The sequence below is a fragment of the Macaca fascicularis genome, chromosome 7 (assembly GCF_037993035.2).
Source record: "Macaca fascicularis isolate 582-1 chromosome 7, T2T-MFA8v1.1".
NCBI lineage: Eukaryota > Metazoa > Chordata > Mammalia > Primates > Cercopithecidae > Macaca > Macaca fascicularis.
Genome location: NC_088381.1, coordinates 88,678,128 through 88,699,078, shown reverse-complemented (window position 1 = coordinate 88,699,078; position 20,951 = coordinate 88,678,128). Strand labels below are relative to the sequence as shown.

Sequence of the window (20,951 nt, the reverse complement as noted above, 5' to 3'; positions counted from 1 at the left end):
CACATCTGGTTCATCTCTTAACTTCAAATATATTCTTCCATCCTGTTCTTGGAAGCAACTGTTGAGGAGGAATGCTAACTGATGGCTGGTAGGCATAAGGCTAAGCAGAGTGAAGGGTTTGTTGTTGAGAACCCACACTCCTGCGCTGCCTCTTCTCCCTCTCTCTACACTAGTAGGCCCATCTGTCCCTCATAGACAGATATTTTAGCTGCTGCACACACAGATGTTTATTATTTTCCAAGTTCCCTGGTGTTAAACATGCAGGGTCAGGGGGCTAGTGAGCTAAGATGAAGCTCCTCCTTACTTGGTCTTCTTATCATAGGTGCCAGCACCCTTGTAACCACTCACATAGCCTGTGTTGTCATTCATCACTTCCCGTCCGGCAATGCCCTTGCCCTTGCCACTCTCATCAAAGCGCTCCTTGTGGGTGCCGGTGTACTTGCTGGTGTCTGTCAAACGGTCCACTGCACCCACTGTTGTTGCTTTCTGCAAGCCAGAGGATGGATTTGAACCCTCTTCCTTTCCTTACCCTGTCATATCCCTTCCCCAAAGATGGCCAGAGATACTTAGAACAAGTGCTTGGAGCTCTTGCTCTGCCACTGGCATGGGGTGCTGCTTTCTTAGGGCCCAGATGCAGCTGTGGGCAGGAACTCCGGTAAGAGCCATTCACTCGTTGGGGAGGAGGAGTGTGGTGTGGGAATGAGTGTGGTGTGTGCAGAGGGAGGGTGGTTTTTTTTTTTTCTTTCCAGAGGAAACAAAAAGTATTCTGACTAGGTTGCTGCCAGAGGACTTCACTCCCACTCCCCAACCCAATATCCATTGTAGAAAGAGCTTTTAGTTCAGACAGGACAATTAAAAAAGGGAGTAGGTGAGAGGCAGGAGGCCTGAGATCAAACCCTAAATAAGAACTGAAAGAGGAGTGGGCATCAGGTACCAAATCCTCTACACTAATGTCCTCCAAAAGCCACCAAGCCCTACCTGCCTGGCTCAGACACTGGACACTTGGAAGTTAGTTCTAAATCCACTATTAAAATAGCCATGGACCTTGAGCAAGTCGCTTCCCTTCTCTGGGCCACATTTTCCTGACTTCTGGAATATCTAGATGATCTCTAAAGTCTGTTTCTTCCCTGTCTCTACAGTCACACAGTTGGCAGGGTTAGGGAGGGTAGACTGGAACAATGGGGATTTAGGGAAGTAGGGTCAAGGGGATGAAGACTGTCACTCACAGTTGCGCCAGTGGTGGCTGGGTCCTTGCCCTCCATGAGTCCATAAATGCTCTCCAGGACTTCATCTGGACTCTTCCCTTTGAAGCGCTTCTGGCCCAGTTCCTTCACTGCCTCTTTGAACTGTTGAAACGTGATGGTTCGGGCGTTCTTGGCCCTGGTCAGTTAGACAGAAATCCAGAAACTTTGGAGCACAAATGCATTACCTTCCAAGGTCCAACTCTTACCTCACTCAGATTTGTCCTCTTTTGTCCTATCAGTAAGTGTCTCAATGACAAAGAATAGCACAGTGCCAGGTACCCTGTGGTGCTTGGTAGGCCCACTGCAAATGTTCCGCCACATGAACCCTTCCATGGCCAACTACCTCGCACTTTCTTCTCACCCCCACCCCCACATCTTTGGCTCCTCACTTGACTTTGCTGAACACGATGTCCACATCTGTGGAGGTGACCGTCTTGCCATCCATGATGCCACAGTCTTTGCATAGCTTGGAGAAGTTCTTGTTGTTCATTTCAGTGCCACTGCTTGATGATTCTCCAAAGGCAGCAAACCGATTGAATGTTTTCTCTGCCTCTGATGCCATGATCAGCTAGAGGTTGGGGAGGGCAGTCGTGGGAGAGACTTGGGGGTGAAGGAGGAGGGGGAGGGAGGACTGTGGAGTAAAGAGGATGAGTGTTAAGGTAAAATCAGTCAGCAACAGGAACAGCTCCCCTCTTCCCTGTTGGTGTCTCCTCTCTCCCTCCCAGCTCCCACTGCACCTACACAACTACAGCATGAGTCTCCCCTTCCCAGCACTGGAGATACCAATATGGATCCTACCTACTGAATGATTCTCTCTTTCCCCCACCTCTTTTATGTACCTAAGATTACCTGGACGGTGATCTGACCCTTCCCGGCCTTTGTATTTAAGTGTGTGCAGATATGTGGTAGCCAGTTGGCTGTTGCAAATGAGGAGACAGAGGGAGGAGAGGGAAATTTCTATGACCTCAGCAGTGCTTATGTGACATCACTTCTGGTCCCAGCTACAGCCCTTGCCTTCAAAGGAGGGGGCTTTTGGTCTCCCTATCTTGCATGCTGAATTGAGCAAACTGCCAACTTTCTGACCTTTTCGGATGATTACATTTCCATCATTTCAGCCAAGCTTACCCATCCTCTGGGTCCCAGTCATATTGCCTTATGCTCTGCCCCACAACAGAAGTTGAGGCGAGCCCAGGGAAGTTGTTTTAGTCTGTTTGGGCTGCTATAACAAAATATCATAAACTGGGTGGCTTATAAACAACAGACATTTATTTCTCAGAGTTCTGAAGGCTGACAAGGCTAAGATCAAGGCATGGGCAGATTCAGTGTTTCATGAGGGCTGCTTTCTGGTCTAGAGATGGTACCTTCTTGCTGTGTCTTCACATGGTTGAAAGGGTGAATGAGTTCCCTTGGGCCTATTTATACGGGTATAAATCCCATTTAGAAAGGCTCTGCCCTCATAAAACTAAATCACCCCCCAAATGCCCCATCTCCTAATACCATGACTTTGGGAGTTAGGATTTTATTTTATTTATTTATGTATTTATTTATTTTGAGACGGAGTCTTGCTGTCTGTTGCCCAGGCTGGAATGCAGTGGCATGATCCTGGGTCACTGCAACCTCCAGCCCCAGGATTCAAGCGACTCTCATGCCTCAGTGTCCCCAGTAGCTGGGATTAGCTCAGCCACTGTGCCCGGCTAATTTTTGCATTTTTAGTAGAGATGGGGTTTTGCCATGTTGGCCAGGCTGGTTTCAAACTCCTGACCTCAAGTGATCCACCTGCCTCAGCCTCCCAAAGTGCTGGGATTACGTGTGTGAGCCACTGCGTCCGGCCGGGAGTTAGGATTTTAATATATGAATTTGGGGACAACATAAACATTCAGACCATAGCAGTTAATGAAAACAGGCTGGCATTTTTTCTAGTCTCCAGGCTCAAGTGTAGCATGGAGAATCCCTTAAAAGGCCAGTCTCAATAGAAACTTTAAATGGCTTCCAGTGTTGGGTCCAGTAGGCCTTGGAGAGTAACAGATGTGGACAGCTCAGGATAAAACTGGGATGGACTGAGGGTGAGGCTCAGACTCTGAAAATCTTTAGATAAGTTTCTATGCAGGTCAAAGATGTTCCTCAGGGTTTTCTCTCTTCGGCCTTTTCTCTGGCCAGAGGCCCTACAGATAGATGAACCTCATGGATCCTAAAACAGAGCAATGAGACTGGTGACTTTCCTCCTTTTCCCATCTAATAATGCCACCAATTTCTATTTTTTTTCTTTGTCTTACAAATCTACTCCTTTCTTTCCATTCCTATTACTTCTACCCTTATTCAAGTTCTTATCATCTCATAGTTGGATGACTACTCTGGCTTCTAAATGATCTCTTTCCTAAATCTAATTCTTCACTCCCACGCGCCCATAATCCATCTGTATAACCTCCTCCCCATCAGATTAATTTTCACAAAGCAGTATTTTTTATTACTCCTGCTCAGGAACATTCTATGGCTCAAGATATACTACAGCTTCTCATGGCTAAATCTTCTTGCTTAGCATTCAAGGACCTGTACAACTAACTAGGCCCCAATCTACCCTACCAAACATCACCCACCTCTCATCAACATCATTCTTGGGCGGCGCACAGTGGCTCACGCCTATAATTCCAGCACTTTGGGAGGCCAACAAAGTGAGACCTTGTCTCTAAATAAATAAATAATAATAAAAAAAGTGATTGCGAGCAGTGGCATGCACCTGTAGTCCCAGCTACAGCTACTCAGGAGGCTGAAGTGGGAAGATTGCTTGAGCCCGGGAGTTTGGGGCTGCAGTGAACTAGGATTGTGTCAGTGCACTCCCACCTGGCTGACAGTGTGAGACCCCATCTCAAAGAAAAAAAAAAAATCCCCAAACAAAAACCCTAAGAACCAGATTATTCTTCAGCTGGGGTCATATGGCCTAACTGCTATACACTTGACAGGCTACTTGGTAGTGCAAGGAGCATAGTCCCTGGAGTGGAATGCATCTGGGTGGGAAAATGAATCCTAGATATGTCATTTACTAGCTGAGTGGACTTGGGCAAGTCACTAAACATTTCTGAGTTTCAATTTTCTCATCTGTACAGTGAGGACAATAACACTAACCTTATGGTATTAGGGGATAATATATGGGAAGCTACTATTCAGTTCTCCAAAGTAACCCGAGTGTTTCTGCCTCCAGACTGTCCTTCATGCTCTCTCTCTGCCTGGATAGAATGCCCCTCACGCCCACTCAAGTATTCCATGATTGCATTTCTCATCTTGGTGGTTCACCCTAGGAACAAAGCCCTTTTCCTTCTCTGAATTATAGTAAGAAAATGGTTTCTAGACTGTGGGCCACAGCCTTCTGGCGTGAGGATTTCTGAAATCTTGCAAAGGGCCCTAGAATCTGTATGTATAAAGAGTGAGTGTAAACTGAGTAAATAACACGCCTTGCATGTGTAGGTATTACTACATTTACAGACGTTGTGACAGAAACTTACTTCAAAGTATTGATGAATTCATAGTTTGTATTTTCTCCATCAGAGGATACAAAAACTATTATGTGGGGTTGGAAATCTCTGATCACCCACTCAAGAAGGGTGGGAAACTACTGCTACAGGACTTATTGTCCAGATGATTGATCTTATATATACATAATTTTTCTTAACTTGTCCTGTGTTTGTACCTTCTCTTGACAAATGTCAAAATGTCATTTCTCATCACAAACGTCTAGAGAGGGTGTGAACAGACTCACACTTTGAATTTCATCTACACAGTGGCTTGCACATAACAGATACTTAAAACTGTTGCTTAGTTGAAGGTATAGTTTGAAGCTGCTCTGGCCAAAGGGAAAGAGTTGAGAGAGAGATTGTCCTTGCAACACTTACACCCTGGTCGGGCTGGGAGCTGCCCTGACATGGAAGAACCCTATCTTAGGGTAGAACCAGCCTTACCTCTGCCTGCAGCAGACTGGGTGGGACCCCTACGTCTAGGAAGCCAATGGATCTCAGTGGAAATTTCCCACCTCCTGCCTGCCCTGCGCCCCTGCGTCGGCCTCTTATCAGGTTCCCCCTGAGTCATCCTGACCCAGAGACGAATTTAGATGCTGGAACCTTCAGGTCCTTCCCTCCCCCACTCCAAGTAAGACTACTTTCGACAAAGAAAAGCCTGCAGACAAAGTTCTCACTCCAGGCTCTCCTTCTCCCCAGGTTCCTCTGGGGCTGGTGAGATCTCTCCTGTCTTCCGCACCTTTGGCTGTGATCCTTATTCCAGCAGGGCTTTTCCTCATCCAGGAGAGTGTTAAACTGGCATCCAGAGGGAAGAGGGGCCTAGGAGAGGAGCCAGGGCGCCCAGCTTATGTGCCAGTTTCTGGGGAAAAAGTTATAAAGGGAGTGGGAGAAAGGAACAGAAGAAAAGTTGGGTGCTCCAAATTGGGGAATGTAGTGGGGGCCTTAGATTTGGGGTTGTGGAAGGCTGGGTTTTAGCCCGACCAGTTCTCCTACTCTGGGTCACCTCCTCCCTCTTGGCCTCTCCTTCTTTCCAGTAGACCCTGCCAAGTGGGGATGAAAGGGGCATTGATGTTCCTTGGATGGGAGGGGTATTGCGGGTGGTGAGGGTGGCGGTGGGAGGGTGGTTCCCAGGCAGAAGGGGGCAGGGGAACTTGGGGGTCTTGGGGGGGCAGTCAGTGCTGGTGTTGCAGTTGGCAGCTCAAGTTCCATTGGCCATTGTTCCTGACTGGCCTGACGCCCGGCCCCCGAAATGGCAACTCAGGAACCAGTCTGAAGGGGGTTGGGGTGGATATGATCCTGGGATTGGGGGAGCTACAAAGGGGGCAGGAGGGGAGAAATTCAGTCAGGTTTCCTTTTGCCTAAACAACTTCGAATTTCCTTAAGCCACATTATCTAATCAACTACCTCATTCCAGGGAGCCTTCCTCTGAGGGGCACAAAGAGGGCTCATCTGGGGTGTGTGTGTGTGTGTGTGAAGTCTAGAGTGGCAAACCCACTCGGGCACCGAGAGGGACGCGGCAGTCCCTGAGACCATCGCCTGGGCATTGCGATTCAGCGGGCCTGAGCTGGTCTCCTTTTCTGGGCCGGACTGGGAGGGGTTAGCGGCGAAGCCACAGGGTCTCTTGGGTCCCAGCCCGGGACACTGCGTCCTACCCAAGCCCCTACTCCACCCCCGCAGGGTTAACTCCGCCCCTGCGCCTGTTTACCCAGGAGTCAGAGCCTCTGGGGGTCCCCGGCCCCTCCCCCGTCGCCCCTTGAGGCATTGACCCCAGAGTCCCTGTTGGCCATCCTCTCCACCCCCCCGCGTCGCCCGCGATCGCCCTCTATTTATAGCGGCCCCCCGCATTCCCCGCCCCCCCTCCCCGCCTTGTTGTCCAACTTCTCCCGGAGCAGCCGGAGAGCAGGCGTCTGGACGCAGCAAAGAGAGGAGAGGTACCAGGACTCTGGGCACTAGGGAGTCGGAACTGCTGTGCCCTCGACGTTCCCCCGTACCCCCTTTCGGCGCCGGCACACCTGCCGTTGCCACCGGGCGAGACCCCCGCCTCCTCAGCGGCGGTCCCGCCCACCTCCTCCTTTCTTAATCTAGTTCTCTGTGTTCGGGCGGGGGGATTCGAACTCGCGGGGTGTCAGTATCCCGGGTTCGTCTCCCCACTACCGGTTCCCACCACTGAGTCTGGGGGCGAAGGAAGGAGCCAGAGTGCGAATTGCAGATCCAGGTCATGGATAGGGGCGGTGCTGAGGGCAGCCGAGGGATCCCTCGCAGTGCTGAGGGATCCCCGCACTCCCCACACCGCCCCAATGCGGGGGGTGGGGGGAATGTTATGGTGAGCTCGAGAGGAGCCTGGATGCGTCTAGCCGCCCGCCCCCAGTCCCCCGGTCCCAGCACAACCCCTCCCTGAGCGGCAGTCTGGGCGGGGTGAAAGGTGGGGCGTGTTTACTGGGGGTCTGGGGCGGGTCCGCGGGGAGCCAAGCGCCCGTGGGCGGGCTGGGGCGGGCTGGGGCGGGCCGGGGGCGGGTCTGCGGGGAGCCCGAGCCGGGGCGGGCCCGAGTCAAAGGCAAGTGAAGGTGGAAGCGGCAGCGGCTGCAGCAGGTAGGGGGAGGGGCAGGCGAGGGGCCGCAGGGCCTGGAAGGCGCCAGCCGGGTAGGTGGGCGGTGTGATTGATCCCCGTCCCCTGGAGCTGGCGGCTCTGGGGAAAGGGCCGGCACTGAGGGGGCGCTCGGCTGCTGCGCACAAAGGCTGAGGCTCCGAGAGCGGCAGGGCGTGTTTGGGGTGCGCGCGAGGTTGTGTGCAAGGTCCGGGGCGCTTGGCACCAGCCACGCAAGGGTGTCCGTCTCCACGCGGACGGGCTGCGTAGGGACTCGTAGGGACGGGTTCCGGATGCTGGGCCCGGCCAGTCCCCTCTGTCCTACCCATCCCTTCCCGATGGCGCTTGCCTTCGCGGGCCGTCGGGGGAGACCGGGAGGAGATTGTGGGACCGCCCTCCTCTCCCTTTCTCCACTCGTGGGACCTACACGGAGACTGGGTAGAGGAGAGAAGCGACGGCACCAAGCTTTGTGTTTGTTTTTATATTGTGGAGGGAAACAGCCATGCTCTGCTACCCTCCTCTTACTGGAGAGCTGTCAAAAATTTTGGGGATCCCCTAGTCCCCCGCATTTAGTCCCCCTGCCGATAGAAAATTGAGGCCAAATGTAGTAACGAACTGGGGCAAGGTCACACTGGGAGTGGCAGAGCCGGGATTCGAATCCGGAGGCTTCCTCCACATCAGCACTTCCTTCTCTCCTCCGCGCAGCCTGAACTGATGCCCCTGTAGCCTGTATTGATTCCGGCTGGAGCCTAGAGAGGACGTGTTCTCTGGACTCAGGAGTAGACACTGGGGAGGGTTAGTGACCCGCGGAGGTTGATGACCCTGGGAGTCTGGGTCTTGGCTGAGGCTTTCTGTAACTAAAAGACCCCGGGTCTGTCTCCCATGTCATTCACCTCGTGGCTGTGTTTTCTCAGACCCCAGAGTCAGGAGTGAGAACGCTGACCCCTAATCCCACTGCATCCAGCCAATAGGAGCCCAGTAAGTGACCCCACCTCGCAGGCTGCAGGCTCCTTCCTGTGCAGGTCTGTCCAGGTGCTCTGCTCCTCACCCACTAATGTTGAACTTACGGAGTTTATTCAGAGTTGGGAGGAAGAGTCTTGGGAGGAAGGGAGGCATTGGGTTGGTTGGACAGATGTCCCTTTTATGTTGTTTTCCCCACCTCACCCTTTGGTCATGTTACTTTGGTCATTTTTAGCCCCCTTTGAGCTGCCGACCTTGGGGCTTTACTTGAAGGTCATGGTCAATTGTGAGCTCTCAAAATCCTGTCTTTTGGTACCCTGTCCTTTAGAATATTCAGTCACTGAGCTACGAGTTTCGCTCCCTACCTGAGAGTGTGGAGTAGACCCTAAAGATAGCCTGGGAAATCTGAGCTAGGCTTCTGCCCCACCCTGGTATCTTGGTCCAGGGCAGAGGAGGGAGGGGGTCTGGAGGAGTGGGTGTTGAGGGTGGCGGTGGGGATGGTGAGTATCAAGAGAAGCGGTGTCCTGATTCCTCTTCCAAAGTTTCCACCAATCAGCCTGGAAATGGAGCTGGGGGCAGGAAAGGCCCTCTTCCTGTTCTGGAGTAGTCTTCAACCCCTGGCTCCCTCTGTTCCCTGCATCTTCCTGTGCTGAGAGAGGAAGCCTGGTGTTTGAGGAGATGTGGGGATGTGGAGACAACTTCCCAGTCTCGTTTCCTCATCCTACCAGGCATCATGGCGGAGCTGCAGGAGGTGCAGATCACAGAGGAGAAGCCACTGCTGCCAGGACAGACGCCTGAGGTGGCCAAGGTTATTAGAGACCGTTTGACTCCCATGCCCAAATTTGAGACCTCTAAGCATCCCCCTTGCCTTCTAACTTCCCAAGCCTGATCTTATTCTAACCCACACCACTACTTTCTCCACTTCCACCCTAGTCTCTCTCCCCATACACTACAATTGGGAGTCAGGCCGTTGTCTTGTCACTACACTAATCTTCATCCTTTCCATGTCTCTCTTTGTCAATCTCTTTCTGTCTTTGGTCTCTGTTGGACTTTACTTGTCTCTCTTTGTCTGTCTGTCTCTCCATCTGGGACACCACATGGTTGTGTGTTTCTGTGTGTGTCTGTGTGTGTCTCTCCAGGAGGCTGAGTTAGCTGCCCAAATCCTCCTGGACCAGGGACAGGTAACAGTGTGGGGGCAGTCCCAAGGTGGGAGGAAGGGCTCTCCTCTTCCTCAGTAGAAAGATGGCCTCTGCTTGGCCCTTCTCTCTTCGTTTTCTTTCCTTCTATTCTGTCCTTTCCCTTCCCTATCTCTCACCTCTCCTTCCTTCCCCCTACTCTTCTCTCTCTAATCTTCACTATTCTTTCTTATTCTAATCTTGACTCATCTTCCAGTGTTGTGTTTTCCTCAGTTCTTGCTGATCCTGTTTTTAATTCTTTGTTCCCTTTTCCCCCTTGCCCGCCCACTCCCAGCTCCCTGACCTTGGTGTTGCTCCTTTTCTGGCCTCGTCTTCTCTGAGCCTAGCTCCTGGTGCCCTGTTTTCCTGCAGATTCACTCTGTGGAGACACCGTATGGCTCTGTCACTTTCACTGTCTATGGCACCCCCAAACCCAAACGCCCAGCGATCCTTACCTACCACGATGTGGGACTCAACTGTAAGGACCTTCATTCGTCTCCCACTCCTGTCTGGAAAGAGGCTGTGGAGGAAGGGTAGAAACCCAGAGGGAGGGGAGGGGTCAGCGTGGGAAGGAGAAGTTCTCTCCTAGTCTGTGGCATGAAAAGAAGGGTGAGTTCTGACTGGGGCACATGTTTCCCTGTCTGATTCTATTGTTGAGGTGATGTGGGTTCTCTTTAGATAAATCTTGCTTCCAGCCACTGTTTCAATTCGGGGACATGCAGGAAATCATTCAGAACTTCGTGCGGGTTCATGTGGATGCCCCTGGAATGGAAGAGGGAGCCCCTGTGTTCCCTTTGGGGTAAGAGTTAGGTCGTTACCGCTTCACCAGACTGTGAGGAACAGGACAGGTGTGGGAAAGGTTCGACTGGGAAGGAGGAAAGGGAGGGCAGTGGTGATTCTGGGAGAGAATGAGTAGGATATCCTGAGGTGGGGGTGCGAGGGCAGGTTGGTATCTTCCTTAACGTGCTTCTCTTTTCCAGATATCAGTACCCATCTCTGGACCAGCTTGCAGACATGATCCCTTGCGTCCTACAGTACCTAAAGTGAGAGTCCTGGGAACCCCTCCAAACCAGAGTTCTCTTTCCAGCACAAGGAGACCCTTAGAACTTCCAGGTTCACCATGGTTCCTGAGCCAGTTTCAGCTTCTGAACTCAATATATCTTCTTCCTTCATGCTCCTACCTTGATTATTGAGAAAAGGTGGTGGGTTTGGAAAATTGGCCAGAATCAGCAGAGTAGCCCTAATGGATGGAGGGAAGGAAAAGGGTCTATGCTTGGCCCTGCCTCAGGCTAAGGAGGGCCTTCTCTGATCAGAAAGGGAGGAATAAAAGGGGGTGACATAATCCCTGAGGAACCAGATAGACTTGTCTCTTTCTCTCCCACTCCCCTCTCCTTCATGCCCACACCTGGTGGGTGGGGAGCTCTGTGGGTGAGAGAGAGTGGGGGAAGGAAGAGAACGCCAGACTGCGTGTCTTTGGTATTCAGAAGGAGGTGCTGACCCCTGGGTGCTGTTCTTAGCTAAGCTTCTCCTAGACACCAGGGCTCAGCACCTCTGGTTCAGCACTTTGCTGCTCTTTTCCTCATTCTCCCCTTTGTTCACTAAAGTTGTGTCTGTTTTCACATTTGCTTTAAGTTCCATTCTTCCTGTTCCTATAGAGGAACCAGGAACTAAAGCAGAACAAGTTGAACTGGCTCTTGAAAATTGAGAATGGACAAAGAGCTATCTATATAGGAAAACAGTGTGTTGGTTGGCTGGTGGATGGGTGTTTGTTTTTAAGACACTAGTTCTCCAGGAGAAAGCTGGGATAGACTTCAGGGATCTACCCTGACTACCCGTGCCAACCTTTGGCTCCTTGGGCCCTTCTTTTTCGCATCCTCCAAAGAAAGGTCTGTGTCTGCCCTTCTTTGTGCTCATGGACTCAGGAGGGAGGGTGAAGAGTTTGAAGAGATGGGCTGTGGCAGGTTTTGGACAGCAGAGTCCGTGAGGCATATATTTCTTTCCCTTTCACAGTTTTTCTACAGTAATTGGAGTTGGTGTTGGAGCTGGAGCCTACATCCTGTCGAGATATGCTGTAAGAAATAAAAAGCCCAGATAAGGGAAAGGAGGGTCCAGACTGATTAGGAGAATACTGTTTATTAGTGCTGTTTGGGGGAGGAAGTGGGCACTAGGCGGGGAGTCAGGCTCCATGGGAGTCCAAAAGTGGGTAGGGCTTAGCGGGGAGGGGATAAGGCCATGCCCTGTTTCTCATTTCCTTCCTTCTTCTCTCCCTCAGCTTAACCACCCGGACACAGTTGAAGGTCTTGTTCTCATCAACATTGATCCCAATGCCAAGGGTTGGATGGATTGGGCAGCCCACAAGGTTTGGAGGGGCCTGTGTGCTGAGACCTAGGGTGGGGGATCCCCTTGTATGGATCCAGTTAGGCTCTGGTAGAGTCTAATGCTTGAAGTCTGGATGGACTCCGAACTTCAAGGAGGGAGTAAAGGGGCAGGAAAGTGAAGCTGTCACTTTGCCTAAGTCTCTTATACTATCCTGAACTTTCTTTTTTTCTTTTCTTTTTTTTTTTTTGAGATGGTGTCTCACTCTGTTTCCAAGGCTGGAGTACAGTGGCTTGATCTTGGCTCACTGCAACCTCCGCCTCCCGGGTTCAAGCAATTCTCCTGCCTCAGCCTCCCAAGTAGCTGGGATTACAGGCGCCCACCACCAAGCCCAGCTAATATTTGTATTATTAGTAGAGACGGGGTTTCACTATCTTGGCCAGGCTGGTCTTGAACTCCTGACCTCGTGATGCACCCACCTTGGCCTCCCAAAGTGCTGGGATTACAGGCATGAGCCACTGTGCCTGGCCAATATCCTGAACTTTCTCACCTGTCCTCTCCTCATAGCTAACGGGCCTCACCTCTTCCATTCCGGAGATGATCCTTGGACATCTTTTCAGCCAGGTAAGTGGTTGTAGAAGATGATGTGGAAGAGTCGAGGGGTGCAGCAGGGAACTTGAATGCTTGGGCTAACTTCCTTAGCTGGGACAGAATTTAGGGAAGGAAGAAGGCTTACCTCTTTTCCTCCAGTAATTGTTGGTTTCTCTTTCCATCCCTAATGTTTTTCCTTGTTATCTCCTTCAGGAAGAGCTCTCTGGAAATTCTGAGTTGATACAAAAGTACAGAAATATCATTACACATGCACCCAACCTGGATAACATTGAATTGTACTGGAACAGCTACAACAAGTGGGTGGGCTGCGTGTGTATGCATGTGAGAGAAATGCAGAAGCAGTAATTGGGGGTCATGGGGAGGCACACAGGAGGGGAGGGAGGTCTGGGTAGTGTGCAATGTGCCAGGAATGCAGCATTTAGTGTGCAATGGGGGCAGCTTCAGGACAGAGCCAGTGGGAAGGATTGCAAGGGGTTGTCCCCCTTCTCTTGTTTACCTCCTTTGGATTATTGGACTTCCAGAAGTAAGATAACCTTGTATCCTGTGCCCTTCCTCCCCTTTTGCTGCCCTCTGACCAGGGATCTAGGGCACAAGTGATTATAGGAGCTGTCCTTGGGGCCTGCCTGCCACCTTCTCCTTTGGTTTCCACTTTTAATAACCAATATTTGACTGTGATTTTTGGGACAGCGATAGTTCCATCATGGGGGAGATAGCTTATATTTGGTTAGATAGCACTGCCAACCTAAAATTCCTACTCTTTTAACCCCTTTCCAGCCGCCGAGACCTGAACTTTGAGCGTGGAGGTGATATCACCCTCAAGTAAGACTTTAAGAAAGAATGCATTGCCTGTCTCCCTGGATCTTCCCTAGGAGCTTGTATCCCTTAGAAGAAGGAGAATCTTTTGCCAGGGAACTTCCTTGTCATGTCCCACCCCATCCTATTTGGTAAATCACTTCCCTCTAGGTCTTCCCCCTTTGAATCCTCTTGGTGGCATCAGCAGGGAAACACAGAAGGCTCTTTTCTCTTTGGAGCCAGACATTTTTCCAGCTGCACTTCTAGGCAGAGGCCAGCGAGGGAGTGTCAGGGGCTCACTGCCTTCTCCCCAACACTGTGTCTTTAGGTGTCCTGTGATGCTGGTGGTAGGAGACCAAGCACCTCATGAAGATGCAGTGGTTAGTAGGGGATTTTGGGATGAGTGAGGGAGGAGGGCTGGGGTCCTAGAGTGGTGGTCAGAAGAGTATCTTGCCAAGGGGATGCCCTGTTTGGCACAGGGAGATCAACTTTGGGGCACTAGGAATTTGATCCCTGGTAAGGAGTAACTGGGTAGGGAGCTGATAGAAAAGGGAATGGGGTCTGGGTTCCTGGGTCCCTTATAGGGGGAGGGGCCACAGTGGGCGTGACTCATTCATTCAGTCTCCTGCTTACTCCAGGTGGAATGTAACTCAAAACTGGACCCCACCCAGACCTCGTTCCTCAAGGTCAGTAACCTGCTCCTGGGCCCCTGTCCAGAGTCATATATCCTCTCTAAATTCAGCTGCTAAGCCTCCAGGGCCCTGCATGGGAACAAATGGGGTGAACGAAGAACAAAACAAAGGGGCTGGAGTGAAGAAGCTAGGGAAGAGAGACCCTTTCCACCTCTCCGCATGGCTCATTTATGTATGTTTCACTTTTTCTGGGTGGCGCTCTCCTGAACAGATGGCTGACTCTGGAGGTCAGCCCCAGCTGACTCAGGTGAGTAGCCCTGCCGTCCATGGGATGGGGAAGTGACATAGGATACTGGTGGCATTGGGCTCTGCCTTTGCCACACACCCCATCCCCACAATGCCACAGCCTCAGGCTCCAGCTCTGCCTCTAACCTCATCTCACTGTCTCCCTCGCCTCTTCTTACTTCCGCAGCCAGGCAAGCTGTCTGAGGCCTTCAAGTACTTCCTGCAAGGCATGGGCTACAGTGAGTATGGGGACAAGAGATTGCTGCACTGTAGGAGAGATGGGCACTGACGGGGTGGAACTGTTTTAGGTTAATGCCTGGACTTACCACTATCTGCCCAATCGAGCTCATTGATCCCCTGGCTTAGTTATAACTAGTCATAATCCAAGGACCACACCCTGAGTCGCCAGCCCCATTTCCCCACTTTCTCTCTGACTGCTTGTGCATCCTTCTGTCTCCACAGTGGCCTCATCCTGCATGACTCGCCTGTCCCGGTCTCGTACGGCCTCTCTAACCAGTGCAGCATCCATTGATGGCAACCGGTCCCGCTCTCGCACCCTGTCTCAGAGCAGCGAGTCTGGAACTCTTTCTTCGGGGCCCCCGGGGCACACCATGGAGGTCTCCTGTTGAATGACCCTTGTTGCCCTAGTGTGGGACCCAGCCCTCACCTCCCCCAGAACTAACCTGGGAGGTGCTGAAGGGGCATTGGGCCAGAGTAAGCAAGGGAAAAAGGGCAGATCATGTGGGGAGATGACCTTGATCTTTGATTGCTACCCTAACCTTGACCTCTAACCTGTGATTCCCCCCAGCTCCTGAAAGAGATGTCCTAATATCTCTTAGGGACCCAGACCCCTAAATTCTCCTCCTCCCCCATTTTGGTGTTAAGGTGGAGAGGGCATGTATCCTCTGTCCTGATCTAGGTGTCTGTAGCTGAGGGGTAAGAGGTTGTTGTAGTTGTCATGGTGCCTCCATCAGACTCTCCCTACTTATCCCATATTTGCAAGGGGAGGGATTTGGGGCTGGGGCTCCATTTACCAAAGCTGATATGGCTTCTCATTAACCCTTTAGGACTCTGAAGGGTATGGACCTACATGAATGTGTGTCAGGGGGAGACTTGCTGGTGGGTTAGTGGTCCTCAGGATGTGATAGAAACATCCAGGGTGTAAAAAGGAAGTTGGAATGGGAATTGGTGGGCAATGAACAAGTGTCGGGGAAGGATTGGTGCTGGGGAAACAGGAAGGGGCCTGGGGCCATTTGGCTGCACTAACTTTGGTAGCTCTCAGTGTGCATCTAGAGTGGGACTGGAGGGAGCTAAGCTTGGGCTGGGCTATTTGGGGCTTGGCATAGAGATGGAAAGGGCTATCCTGGGGCTCTGACCACACTGTATTATGTGTGGAGGGTGCCCTCCTGTCTCCCACAACTTCTGCTATAACAATAAACTGTAGATGAATTTAAGTACCATTATTATTATTTGTCTAGGTATGCCTGCATCATGCTCTTCTTCCTATCTTCTCCCTGTCCAAGTCTCTTATTCTCTTCTCAAAGTGATATAAACCCTGGGAGAGGGCCTTTGTGGCATAGGCACTTCACAACATATGACCATGTAGAAACTGGCCCTTTTCCAATACAATGGTGTTGCCTTGATATTGATAGTATTTTTAAGCTTGGGAGAGAGGAACCATTTAGATTTTAGGAGACTTCCTTATCAACTATGGGTAACTGAGAAAGGCCACAGGATTTCAGAGATGCCACCACCACCACCACCTTCAAGAAAGAATTGAAGAGGCTGGGCACGGTGGCTTGCATCTGTGACCCCAACACACTTGGGAGGCTGAGGTGGGCAGACTACTTGAGCTCAGGAGTTTGTGACTAGCCTGGGCCACATGGTGAAACCCATCTCTACAAAAAATACAAAAATTAGTTGGGCTTGATGGTGTACACCTATAGTCCCAGCTACTCGGGAGGCTGAGGTGGGAGAATCACTTGATCCCAGGAGGTGGAGGTTGCAGTGAGCCACAGTCACACCACTGCACTCCAGCCTGGGCGACAGAGTGAGACTCCATCTAAAAAAAAAAAAAAAAAAAAAAAAATTGAAGAAGGCTGATGACAGAAGTGCCCAAGGATATCTTGAGACCCACCTTCCTGTAGGAACCTCCCTGGGGGGTCACCTAAGATTCCATTTTGGATGTTTTAGTGCAATCAGTAGACCAGGTGCATGAACTTACTATAAGGGTTGGGCTGCTCGTAGTTCATTTTCACCTGAAGACTCTTTCAGGAGGGATGCAGCAAAAAGGAGGATTTCTCTTGGGAATTCCTCTTCCCTCATGGAATCCAACAGATCTGGGAGCTAACTAAGTCTGTTTGTGGTTTATTTATAAAGAAGCTTTTTAACAACTATGAACAATCAAGAGGAATTCTTATTTTGCAGCTGTTGCAGGCTGATTCTTAGGGTCTTGAGGCACAAGAAGTGAAAATGAGGAGGGACCTTGTAGCATTATTGGCAACACTACTGTGATGGAATATTACAAGGTCTTTTGCTACATTGCTTTATAGAAACTCCACAGGCAATTATACCCTTTCCTCAATGGAACTGAGTTGAGGACTAATGCACTTGATGTCTGGTGCTGACACACTGATTGACATGGAAATAGGACATGGAATATGCCCTTGATTCTTGAGCATTTCGTCACTCTCCTTCATAGAACTGGATCTATTTTAAATGTGGTAGGCCAGGGTCAGAAGGGGAAGCGGAGGTATTGGGTAACAGGGTTGTGGAGCACGTTATTGGATGGTGAGGGTGTTGGGTGACCCCACGCAGGGCAGGCAGCAGAGTGCTGAAGTACCACACTGCAGAAAAGAAGCGGCATAAATGGAATCATTGGGGACCAAGTAGCTTCTCAGAAAAACACAAGGAAAAGGCAAAAAACTATAACCAGCATCAATCTTTGCTGCTCTTGTGTATTATGGACAGGAAGGCAAGTCTTTCCTACATAGATAACACTGTCAGCAGGGCAATCTCTAAAAATGGGAGCACATTACATGTATGTGTACATAGGTGAGTGTGTGCATACACATCTATCATGTAGGTGGGTGTGTCAAATGGGTGATGACTGTGTATCTTTCCCATAGATGTCTCTGCATAAGAAATCTGAGTTTGGTAGAGAAAAAGATGCCCTCTTCTGGGAGCTAGTCGTGGGGTGGGGGTTTTGTCCTTGACTGACCTCCCTACTCTGTTGGAGAGTGATGAAAAGCTCAAGAATCAAGAGCATATTCCATGTCCCATTTCCATGTCGAGCAGCTAAACATTCTAGTTTAGTCCACGGGGACACAGTGCCCCCTTGTGGTTAACATGGTTCTTAATAACTTTCCCCAGTTCCCAGGTCCCTTGGTGTTTCCTCCATCTTACAGCTCCATTGTACTTTGTGGTTCTGTGTAGTAGCTCTATAGAAAGGAGGTCCTAATATCACGGTTGGCCATTGATCTTGACCATTTTCAGGATTTTTAAGATCAGAGCTGGGAGGCTCAGAGGAGAGGAGAGGTGATTTTACAGAAGCAGAACCACAGTCTCCCTACTTTTTGTCTCTGCTTCAGGTTTAGGACTCCTGTTTCTCCCTTCCCCTTATTGTCAAGGAATCTGAGTATTTCCCAGACTTTAGGGACAAAAGCCCAAGACAGCTAAGAGAACATTCAGTGGGAAAGAGAGTGAAACAAGAACAGAGTGAAAAGAGCCTTATGGTTTCAGCTTGAAAATTCAGGATCTCATGAAGAGCTTTTAAAGGGTGAGTCTCTAAAGGTACACACAAAACAATGAACCTGCAGTAGGAGGGATGGATGTTAGACATTAGAGAGTATATGAATGGTACGGGAAAATCCTGGAGTGGGAGACACCACCTTCCTCTCTCTCTCTTTCTTCTTTTCTTTCTTTCTTTCCTTCCTTCCTTCCTTCCTTCCTTCCTTCCTTCCTTCCTTCCTTCCTTCCTTCCTTCCTTTCTCTTTCTTTCTTTCTTTCTTTCTTTCTTTCTTTCTTTCTTTCTTTCTTTCTTTCTTTCTTTCTTTCTTTCTTTCTTTCTTTCTTTCTTTCTTCTTTCTTTCTTTCTCCCTCTCTTTCTTTCTTTCTTCTTTCTTTCTCTCTCTCACTTTCTTCTTTCTTTCCTTTTTCTTCTTTCTTCTCTTTCTTATTTCTTTTTTTCAAATAGGGTCTCATTCTGTCACCCAGTCTGGAGTGCAGTGGTGCGATCTCTGCTCAGTGCAACCTCTGCCTCCTGGGCTCAAGTGATTCTTCAATCTCAGCCTCCTGAGTAGCTGGGACCACAGGTGTGTGCCACAATGCCCAGCTAGCTTTTTGTATTGTGTGTGTGTGTGTGTGTGTGTGTGTGTATGTATGTATGTGTATATATATACACATTTCTTTTTTTTTTGGTAGAGACAGGTTTTCGCCATGTTGCCCAAGCTAGTCTCAAACTCCTGAGTTCAAGTGATCCGCCTGCCTCAGCCTCTCAAAGTGCTAGGATTACAGGCGTGAGCCACTGTGCCTGGCTGGGAGACACCACCTTTCTAGAGCAATTTGAGGACTAACTAGAAAGTGAGAGTCAGTTCTGACTAGAGGCCAGGGTATGGTGAGAGCAAATAGTGCCCAGAGCAATGTCATTTGTTTGTATCTTCTCTCCTCACTAACATCAGAATTTCCCACGAATTGGATAAATATACAGTGAAATTAGAATGTCTTGTGTATTTGACATTCAACAACTTTGAAGACAGTAACAAAGAACACAATTTAAAAATTTTAAAAATCAACAACTAGCATTTTGTAAGCATTCCCACGCTGGGAATGCCTCTCTGCACTATCCCTCTCTGCACCTCTTTTGCTTCCCCCTTGCTAGTGGCAGTGGGCTCCCTGCTCAGGTCAGTGGGGGGAACGTGAGGGTGTCTGGCTGGTTGCCACACACACATACAAACCCACTCAAACTCTGGCAGCTGTTCCTTGTACCTGATCAGATCAGAGGCAGGAGCAAGGGACTGTTTCCTGCGGTGAGGGTGGCAAGACACTCTAAAATTGTCCTTCAGGGCGAGATGAAGTGGTACAAACTCTCATAAGAGTTTGTCTGGAGCTCTTTGGTTTTTGTTCCTAGATGGTTCTTGTCCTCGTGTGTTGATCTCTGACTGACCTCCCACACTACTACTGAAACTCTGGTTTCTCCCTGATGCTATTCCCCAGCTCTCTTTCTTTACACATTGTCATCCTACAACTGCAATATTCAAATCAAACCCTCAGCTTGAAAGCAAAGGGAAGATGAGTTCCAAACGGTTACTTTAGAGAAAAATGTACTGGTGGCAGAAATGGAAAGCTGGCTCTAGGAGGGCAGTTGGAGGTATCATTGTTCTATTTTCTTCCTCTTTAAGTACATACAAAGTACATATGTGGAGTGGAGAATGAGGGGTAGGGATGGAGGACAGGGATTGGGGAGGCTTGAGAATTGCTCTACATAAATCCTCTCCTGACTATTCCAACTAGTTTTCCCTCATCCTCCCTTTTCCCATCCTGCATGTCCTTCCTCTGATTTTTTTTTTTTTTTTTTTTTTTTTTTGAGACAGAGCCTCACTCTGTTGCCCAGACTGGAGTGCAGTGGTGCAATCTCAGCTCACAGCAACCTCTGTCTCCCAGGCTCAAACAATCCTCTTACCTCAGCCTCCCAAGTAGCTGGGACTACAGGTGTGCATCACCACACCCAGTTAGTTTTTTGTATTTTTTTTTGTGTGTATATATGTGTATATATATGTATCTTCTTTTGTAGAGATGGGGTTTTGCCATATTGCCTGGGCTGGTGTTGAACTCCTGAGCTCAAGTGACATGCCCGCCTTGGCCTCCCAAAGTGCTGGGATTATAGGCATGTGCCACTGTGCCTGGCCTTTCGCTCTTTTTTATTTTTTCACCTCTCGTCATTCTAGTTATCATTTGTTATAATCGATCTCTTAGGACTGAGTGAATCAAGGCTTACTCCTGAATCAGGTTAGTAGTCACCATGCCCCAGGCATCTCGGCTCTCCTTCCTGTCCTAGGGTCCTTATGCCTGTTCTTATTCCAGCCTTTCTTGTTTTAATCTCATTCAGAAATCACGTTCATCTTCTGCTTCTGTATAACCCTTTCTGGCTCCTTGCTGGGAATTCATATCTTCTGAAAACAATCAAAAGATTATTTCAGTTTCCTAGTACTGATGTTTGCCCTGATATTCTCTACATGGAGCCATTCTCTAGCTTTATTCTAGCTCTTGAAACAATATGGTTCAAACTAATGATGGTTCTGTTCCTGGTTGGTAAGAATTTGGGGAAGAGGAAAGGAAATAGCCATGGAAAGGAAAGAAAGCAATGATGGCTGAGGACAGAGGAGGCTAAAAGGGCTTCTGGGATAGAAGGAGGCAGAAAGTTCATGACTTATCTACCTATGCTTGACATATCCCAAACTCTACCTCATCTACCTCAAATGCTAATAGCATCAGTGACCCACAACATGGCAAAGAGCTCCAACAGTCTAATGTACTTCTCCTTGAGTCTCCTTTCTGTAGCCATACAAATCCTCTGTACTAGAAATAGTTCTCTAGCTTTCACATAAATTTATACCTTTCAATTCATCTCTCCCAAAGCCCTAGCAAGATCACTCGAGTTGAAAGTAGCAGAGAATGGATGGTATGTGGGACATCTTCTGCTTGCCTCTTTAGATCTGGGTACTATGCTCTGTGCCCCATGAGGCTTACCTGGTTGCAATGCACCAACAGATATTTTGTCCTGTGGCTTCTGTTTGGATTTGGCAGGAGATCAAAGAGTAGCAGAGTAAATTTTTTTGCCTGGTTCC

At 49.5% G+C, this 20,951-nt stretch overlaps 2 protein-coding genes across 40 annotated transcripts; one reads left to right on the top strand and one right to left on the bottom strand.

The window, feature by feature from the left end:
• Nucleotides 1-211: 211 nt before the first annotated feature.
• Nucleotides 212-5,708, bottom strand: TPPP2 (tubulin polymerization promoting protein family member 2). 2 transcript variants are annotated; one of them, XM_065548588.2, is made up of 4 exons: nt 5,428-5,708; nt 1,634-1,875; nt 1,227-1,380; nt 212-486 (listed from the first exon to the last, which is right to left on the bottom strand). In XM_065548588.2, exons 2-4 carry the CDS (start codon nt 1,804-1,806, stop codon nt 301-303), a joined length of 513 nt encoding a protein of 170 aa, XP_065404660.1. In that variant the 5' UTR covers nt 1,807-1,875; nt 5,428-5,708; the 3' UTR covers nt 212-300. The 2 variants fall into 2 exon arrangements, with proteins under 2 accessions (XP_065404660.1, XP_065404659.1); XM_065548587.2 differs by having other exon boundaries at nt 5,490-5,708.
• An 894-nt stretch (nt 5,709-6,602) lies between these two features.
• Nucleotides 6,603-15,558, top strand: NDRG2 (NDRG family member 2). Of its 38 annotated transcripts, none has more exons than XM_065548575.1 (18): nt 6,603-6,681; nt 8,040-8,129; nt 8,249-8,312; nt 9,023-9,102; nt 9,434-9,475; nt 9,842-9,947; nt 10,148-10,268; nt 10,450-10,512; nt 11,480-11,540; nt 11,742-11,828; nt 12,353-12,409; nt 12,590-12,693; nt 13,172-13,216; nt 13,518-13,569; nt 13,828-13,875; nt 14,093-14,128; nt 14,294-14,345; nt 14,569-15,558. In XM_065548575.1, the coding sequence occupies exons 4-18, from the start codon at nt 9,028-9,030 to the stop codon at nt 14,733-14,735; spliced, it is 1,116 nt and encodes a 371-aa protein (XP_065404647.1). In that variant the 5' UTR covers nt 6,603-6,681; nt 8,040-8,129; nt 8,249-8,312; nt 9,023-9,027; the 3' UTR covers nt 14,736-15,558. The 38 variants fall into 38 exon arrangements, with proteins under 38 accessions (XP_065404647.1, XP_065404651.1, XP_005560784.2 ...); XM_065548579.1 differs by having other exon boundaries at nt 8,249-8,356; XM_065548576.1 differs by lacking the exon at nt 6,603-6,681 and adding an exon at nt 7,307-7,339.
• The last annotated feature ends 5,393 nt before the right edge of the window (nt 15,559-20,951 follow it).

What these genes read in the sequence shown, in the direction of transcription:
- TPPP2 (XM_065548588.2), bottom strand. Translation starts at nt 1,806, where the DNA reads ATGGCATCAGAGGCAGAGAAAACATTCAATCGGTTTGCTGCCTTTGGA. An exon ending in ATCGTGTTCAGCAAAGTCAA is followed by an intron (nt 1,381 to 1,633) that starts GTGAGGAGCCAA and finishes CTAACTGACCAG; the next exon opens with GGCCAAGAACGCCCGAACCA. An exon ending in CAGCCACCACTGGCGCAACT is followed by an intron (nt 487 to 1,226) that starts GTGAGTGACAGT and finishes TCTGGCTTGCAG; the next exon opens with AAAGCAACAACAGTGGGTGC.
- NDRG2 (XM_005560724.4), top strand. Translation starts at nt 9,028, where the DNA reads ATGGCGGAGCTGCAGGAGGTGCAGATCACAGAGGAGAAGCCACTGCTG. An exon ending in AGACGCCTGAGGTGGCCAAG is followed by an intron (nt 9,103 to 9,433) that starts GTTATTAGAGAC and finishes GTGTCTCTCCAG; the next exon opens with GAGGCTGAGTTAGCTGCCCA. An exon ending in GTCAGCCCCAGCTGACTCAG is followed by an intron (nt 14,129 to 14,293) that starts GTGAGTAGCCCT and finishes TTACTTCCGCAG; the next exon opens with CCAGGCAAGCTGTCTGAGGC.